Source organism: Trachypithecus francoisi, unplaced genomic scaffold, assembly GCF_009764315.1.
Source record: "Trachypithecus francoisi isolate TF-2019V2 unplaced genomic scaffold, Tfra_2.0 Lachesis_group12, whole genome shotgun sequence".
Lineage (NCBI taxonomy): Eukaryota > Metazoa > Chordata > Mammalia > Primates > Cercopithecidae > Trachypithecus > Trachypithecus francoisi.
The window spans coordinates 70,258,103-70,265,407 of NW_022681457.1; the positions used below are offsets into that span (position 1 = coordinate 70,258,103).

The following is a 7,305-nucleotide window of genomic DNA, read 5'->3' on the forward strand; positions in this document are numbered from 1 at the left end:
CAGAAGAGCACACACCACTCATTGAATGGTTATATGTCACTACCTCCTAGAGTATATCAGACCTAGCCAAATCCTCCCGTCCCTTTATGGTGCCCTGCCACATAGCCTTCTTTGGGTACAAAAACAGGTACTAAGCTCTCTCTTCTCTTACCTTTTTTTTTTTTTTGAGACTGAGTCTCGCTCTGTCACCCAGGCTGGAGTGGAGTGGCGCGATCTCAGCTCACTACAACCTCTGCCTCCTAGGTCCAAGTGATTCTCCTTCCCCAGCCTCCTGTAATCCCAAGTAGCTGGGATTACAGGCGCCCACCACCACGCCCGGCAAATTTTTGTATTTTTAGTAGAGTCGAGGTTTCACCATGTTGGCCAGGCTGATCTCAAACTCCTGACCTCAGGTGATCTGCCCATCTCAGCCTCCCAAAATGCTGAGATTACAGGTGTGAGCCACCGCACCAGGTCTCTTCTCTTAACTCTTATTGTCTATATGACAATTCTGTAATGGATCACATATAATTTTGTAGCATTTATTTTATTTTTTGAGACAGGGTCTTGCTCTGTTGCCCAGGCTGGAGTGCAGTGGTATGGTCATAGCTCACTACAGCCTCAACCTCCTGGGCTCGAGCAGTCCTCCCACTTCAGCCTCCCAAGTAGCTAGGACCACAGGTGCATGCCACCACGCCTGGCTAATTTTTTCTTTCTTTTTTTTTTGTTTTGAGATGGAGTCTCGCTCTGTCACCCAGGCTGGAGCACAGTGGCGCAATCTCGGCTCACTGCAACCTCCGCCTCCCGGGTTCAAGCAATTCTTCTGCTTCAGCCTCCCAAGCAGCTGGTTCTATAGGCATGCGCGATCATGCCCAGTTAATTTTTGTACTTTTAGTAGAGATGGGGTTTCACCATATCGGCCAGGGTGGTCTCAAACTCCTAATCTCATGATCCACCTGCCTCAGCCTCCCAAAGTGCTGGGATAATAGGTGTTAGCCACCGCGCCCGACTGCTAATTTTTTTTTTTTTTTGGTAAAGATGAGGCCTCACCACGTAGCCTCACCATGTAGTTTGGTCTCAAACTCCCGGGCTCAAGTGGTCCTCCTGTCTTGGCCTTCCAAGTGCTGGGATTATAGGCATGAGCCACCACACCTGGCTTCATCATTTATTAACTTGTTATAATTTGATCACTTTTCAGCAAGTTTCATGAGGGTTCGTATTTTGATCTTAAATTTCTCTTATGTTCTCTATAGTACTTAGCATTGTGCTGTGCATAAGCTGTTTCACAATATTTGTAGAATACTTTACTATCAAAACCCTACAACGGCATGCCAGAATACAGATGATTACTGTTTATTCAATATTTTTTACCTACAGTGTAGCACACACTGTGTTAGGTCTTGGAGCACAATCAGAACATAATAAGATATTACAGTCCTGGGTCTCAGGAATTCACAGTGGACTGGAGAAAACTACAGGTAATCAGACAATTACAATACAGTAAGGTAAGTGCTACGACAGATACTTGAACCAAATGTTGAGAATACTAATGAGGGAATAATTAATTCCCTTATAGAACCCAGAAAGCATTTCAACGTTCATTTATTTGACAAATATTTATTGACCACTTAATATGTGTCAGGCACTGTGCTACGCCCAAGCGTAGAGAGGTAAATAAAATACTCAAGGTCCTGGCTGAGTGTGGTGGCTTATGCCTGTAATCCCAGCACTTTGGGAGGCCAAGGCAAATGGATTGCTTGAGGTCAAGAGTTCAAGGCCAGGATGGCAAACATGGTGAAACCCCATCTCTACTAAAAATGCAAAAATTAGTCGGGCGTGGTGGTGGGCGCCTGTAATCCCAGCTACTTGGGAGGCTGAGGCAGGAGAATCGCTTGAACCCAGGAGGCAGAGGCTGCAGTAAGCTGAGATCATGCCACTGCACTCCAGCCTGGGCGATAGAGCGAGACTGTCTTGGGAAAAACAAACAAACAAAAAAGAAAACAACAACAACAAAAAAACTCAAGGTCCTGTACTCATGGAGCTTATAATATAGGATTTATAGGCAAAGTGGTTCTTGAGTGGGTTGACAAATGGGTAGAAATTGACTCTGTAAAAAGAAACAGAAGGGCTTTCAAGGAAAAGAGACCAGCATCAAGTTCAAGGAAGCCCTGAAGACATGGAAGGGAAGAGCTTATACAAAGAATAGCAAGAAATAAGGTGTGGCTGCAATGCATACATATAAAGGAGGGGCTGGCTACAAGGCATGAGATGATAAGCACACTGGGGTAGAACAGGTCTCATGTGCCAAGCCAAGCCTTTTATTTTACTTCATTTGGTCATTCAGAAAAATGTATTGCAGCCTACTATAGGCAAGTCCTGTGCCAGGAACCAGTGACACAAAATCAGTGAGACATAGTCTTTCAAGAAGCTCAGAGCATAGCGAGGCACAGGCATGTAAAGAAACAACCATGATACAGCACAAATAAGTACAATGATACAGACATGTTTAATATACAGGGATGGCTCAAAGAAGGGAGTGATTAGATTGGCTCTGTGTCTCAGGGACAAAAGGGTGGTCAGGAAGGGCCCCATAGTAGAGGATTTGAACTAGGTCATGAGAGATGAACAGGATTTTATAAAGTAATGATGACAACAATAATAGCAAACATTTACATAGTACTTAGTATAGGCCAGACTCTGTACCAAACACTTTACATATGTTGACTCACTCAAATTTTGTAATACCTTATAAAACAGGTATTATTGATCCCCATTTTATAGAGTAAGACGAACACAGAGAGGCTAAATAACTTGACCAAGGTCACAAAGGTAGTAAGTGGCAGAGCTGGGATTTTAGTAAGGCAGTCTGGCTCCTAAGTCTGTGTTCTTAATTATTGTATTACATTGCCTCCAAGACAAGATAGTAAGGGAATTCCAGGCAAACAGGACGGTATATGCAAAGGCACAGAGGAAGGAAAGAGCACAACATCTTTGGGGAATTGTGAATGGTTGACACGGGATGAGGCATAAATAAAAAGACTAGCAGGGGATGAGGCAGGCAGGTGCCAGGTCATGGAAGGCCTTGGGTGCCATGTAAAAAACTATGATCTTTATTGATGGGTAATGAGAAATTATGGAAGGATTAGGCAGAAAAGTGACCTGAGTAGATTTTCTTTTCTGTTTTAGACATATTTCTGTGGTATAAGAGTGGAATGGAGGTGAATGGGGGATGTCAAAGGCAGGGAGACAAGTCAACAGACCATAGCACTGCTCTAGATGAGAAGTATGATTCTGAACTTAAAGTGGAAGACAATTAAGTTAGTATGGGCAAGAAGGACTTTTAGAAAGTAAAACTAAAAATTGAGGCCAGGCGTAGTGGCTCATGCCTGTAATTCCAGCACTTTGGGAGACCAAGGAGGGCAGATGGCTTGAGCCCAGAAGTTCAAGACCAGCCTGGGCAACATGATGAAATCCTGTCTCTACAAAAAAAAAAAAAATTAGCCAGGTATCGTGGCATGTGCCTATAGTCCCAGCTATGATGTGATCATAGTCTCATGATCACATCACTGCACTCCAGCCTGTGTGACAAAGCGAGTCTCGGTCAAAAAAAAAAAAAAAAAAAAGAAGAAAAGAAAAGAAAACAGAAAACTGAATATAAGAGAAAAAAGAGTTAAGGATGGTTCCTGGATTTCTAGTCCCAGTTACTTGGTATATGGATATACATCAATACAGGAGAAGCAGGAACAGGTTTGGAAGAAAAGCTAATGCATTTAAGGGGAATGTTATTACATATGCCTGCTGTTTTTTTTTTTTTTTTTTTTGAAATGGTATCTCACTTTGTCACCCAGGTTGCAGTGCAATGGTGCCATCCTGGCTCACTGCAACCTCCGCCTCCCAGGCTCAAGCAATCCTCCCATCTCAGCCTCCCGAGTAGCTGGGACTACAGGCGTGCCCTACCATACCCAGCTAATTTTTGTATTTTTTGTAGAGATGGGATTTTGCCAAGTTGCCCAGGCTGGTCTCAAGCTCCTGGGCTCAGGTGATCGGCCTGCCTCGGCCTCCCAATGTGCTAGGATTACAGGCATGAGCCACTGAGCCCAGCCTGTTGTTTTATTTTTATTCCATACTTTTCACATCATTTATTTTCATCATCACACATAGTGATTTTCAACTGGGGCACAAGAAGGAACCCAGAAGGGAGAGGGGTAGGAGGAGGTATATTAGAATATGGGTGTTTGGGCCACATGCCGTGGCTCACGTCTATAATCCCAGCACTTTGGGAGGCCAAGGCGGGTGAATCACGAGGTCAGGAGTTCAAGACCAGCCTGGCCAACATGGTGAAACCCTGTCTCTACTAAAAATACAAAAATTAGCAGGGTGTAGTGGTGGGCACCTGTAATTCCCCACTACTAGGGAGGTTAAGGCAGGAGACTCGCATGAACCGGGGAGGCAGAGGTTGCAGTGAGCCAAGATCCCACCATTGCCCTTAACCCCAGGCGACAGTGCGAAACTCCATCTCAAAAACAAAAAAAAAAGAATATGGGTGTTTGTAGGTGTAGGTGAGTGTATGTGTAGTTCAACTATTCCTTCCCACCTTTTTCCTGGAGAGAGTCTGACATGATCCCTCATTGAGAATCACTGCTATGTATAATTATCCATGAATATTCTGACAAGGTAGAGACAGTTGAAAACCTTGAATGTGTTCTAAGGAGTCACAGAACTGCAAGACTAGGACAGACTTTAAAGATCATTTAGAGTTCAGTAGGGCTCAATCAAGTGCTGTCTGGAAATATGTGACGGCATTTTCAGTTATCAGAATGGGAGGTGCCATTGGCATGAAGTACCTGAGAGCCAGGGATGCTAAGTATCCTGTAACTCACCAGCAGCTCCAAATAATGACAAGTTATCTTGCCCCATACAACAATAGCATCCCCTTGAAGAAACACTGATATAGTTCAATCTCTACATTTTATAGATGAGGAAACTGAGGTCTTAGAGAAGGGACTGACTTGCTACTAAAGATCACCTAGTTAGCAGTAGGGCCTGTTTATACTCTCCTTCACTGCTTTCCAATATAGGTCTGGTAAGTCTGTGGGACATCCAGAAAAGGAGTCCAACTGAGTATATGTCAAGTACTCAGAATGCTGCCTTGCTCTTACAGTCCTTTGCACATTTTCTCTAGCCCCAGATCCTCCTACCTTCTGAAACCTAGGCTGGAGGTGCAGTTCTAGCAGTTTTAGCATAGAAAGCCTAAAGAATGGATGTCATCCTGGCCAAATACATAAAATGTGACAGAACTCTGAGGAGCACAAACACTAGGAACCTAGTGCAGGAAGAAGAACTGATAAAACAAAATGAAAAAGTCAAATTTAAGAGGCAAGGTTCAGGATGACAAAGGGGACCAAGTACAAGTTGTTTTGTTTCATTTTAGTAAAATAATAATTACTTTAGCATTTATTGGGTGACTATGTTGATTGATTCATTGTATCTATCTACTCTTTGCATCTTGCTTGCAGACATCAGACTGAGTTCAAGGCAGCAAAGAGTTCATTAAAACAACCTCTTTCTAGCTGGGCGCAGTGGCTCACGCCTGTAATCTCAGCACTTGGGGAAACAGAGGCGGGTGGATCATTTGAGGTCAGGAGTTCGAGACCAGCCTGGCCAACATGGTGAAACCCCATCTCTACCAAAAACAAAAATTAGCCGGGTATCTGTAATCCCAGCTACTTGGGAGGCTGAGGCAGGAAGATCATTTGAACCTGGGAGGTGGAGGTTGCAGTGAGCCAAGATCGTGCCACTGTACTCCAGTCTGGGTGACAGAGTGAGACCCTTTCTGAAAAACAAAAACAACAACAACGACAACAAAAAACAGCCTATTTCCCGGTCTCAGCTGAAGCTGTAAAGCCATTTGATACAGTTCTGGGCAGTAAGATGTGAGAGAACAGCATCAAAACCAACCCCTAAATGAGTTTGTACAGGGTAGGTATATAGAATCATATCGGGTACTTTAACATTCCTAACAGACTACATTTTGCAAAAGAATAACAACAAAGGGGACTTGTCCTACCAGCTACCATACATGCTGTAAACCAGAGTAATTACAAGGGTGTAGCAGAGGTGTGCGGAAATTGATAAATGTAAGTCTGTACAGCTATGGGGGAAACAAAGGAGGAGTGGTCAGGTACACTTTGGGGGAGGAGGCATAACAAGAAATAATTCATGGGTCTTTTCACAAGAGAACCTCTGGCACCACCTTGCTATCAGTCCTTTGCACATTTCCTCTAGCCCCAGATCCCCTCTCACCTTCAGAGATTCAATCGTGGCCTGCTTGTAAACCTTTCCTCCAGAATCTTTCTTCTGAGGGCTATTCTGGATTCTAGGCGTTCGAATGACGAATTTATCCATTGTTAGGGGTCTCCGACTACCTTGACGTGCTTGCAGCGTGTTCTGGTCAAGAAAGACGGTAGATTCTAAAACCTCACTAAAGACTGCTGTGATATTTGCTCCCCAAAGTAACACAATTGAGTTCTCTGGAAGAATTCATGAATTATGGGGACTCGAGTGGAATTGACAGGAAGATTTCCTCCTGAGGATCTTCCTAAGAATTGAAACTGTAAACAACCATCAGCCTACGTCCTGGGTTAGGAGGTTCCTAGATTCCAGAAGTGCACGCTCTAGGGGGGATTCCAATATTGGGCCAATCCCCCCTAGAGCGTGCACGTAAGCCCTCTTCCAATTAAGACTGGGCTGTGGAAGGGTTACAATTACACTAGGCTCAATGCCGCCCTCTTAACAATTACCTCACCACAGCCACAATCCCAAGGGTTGCCCTGGTAATCAGCAACTGACAACCACCTCCGGAACACAGCAGGGAGTCTCACAATACGCAGCTATCCCCTGGAACAAACTGCTCGGTGGTCAGAGGACCCTACCCACGGCTGTAATCTCTGGATCCCCGAACAAGGAGAAACCCCATCCTCCTCGTTCTCAGCACTCAGGAGCCCGGACAGGGGCACCTAACAACGGTCTGGCGTGAGACCCACCAGGAAAAGCAGCCCTGGCAGCTGCTGTTGGCGCCCTCCAGACTGCAACCCCGTAGGCTCCCAAGCCCAGTCGTCTGTGTTGAAACTAAATAGACGATTCCTCCCAGGGCTGTAGTTCCTCCGAAGAAACTCCGCCGGCCCTCGCGCCTCTGGGTCACAGCGAACCACATTCCCCAGAATGCACTGCGAAGAAATGCGGGCGGAAGGCGCGCCGAGGGCAGCTGTAGTTTTCCGAGACCAACTTTCCCGACAGCACCGTGCGCCTCCCGCCTATGGAGAACTA

The 7,305-nt window shown here is 45.1% G+C and overlaps 1 protein-coding gene across 2 annotated transcripts in view; it reads right to left on the reverse strand.

Moving 5' to 3' along the window:
- Nucleotides 1-7,211, reverse strand: part of TCEANC2 (transcription elongation factor A N-terminal and central domain containing 2) — a 56,303-nt gene extending 49,092 nt beyond the window's left edge. For both annotated transcript variants that reach the window (XR_004440835.1, XM_033226288.1), the window contains exons 1-2: nt 7,023-7,211; nt 6,283-6,426 (exon numbers count right to left, since the gene is read on the reverse strand). Coding sequence is in view for 1 of the 2 variants with exons in the window: in XM_033226288.1 (XP_033082179.1) it covers nt 6,283-6,384 (102 nt within the window). In the remaining variant the exon portion in view is untranslated. The remainder of the gene's footprint in view (nt 1-6,282; nt 6,427-7,022) is intronic.
- Between the last annotated feature and the right edge of the window lie 94 nt (nt 7,212-7,305).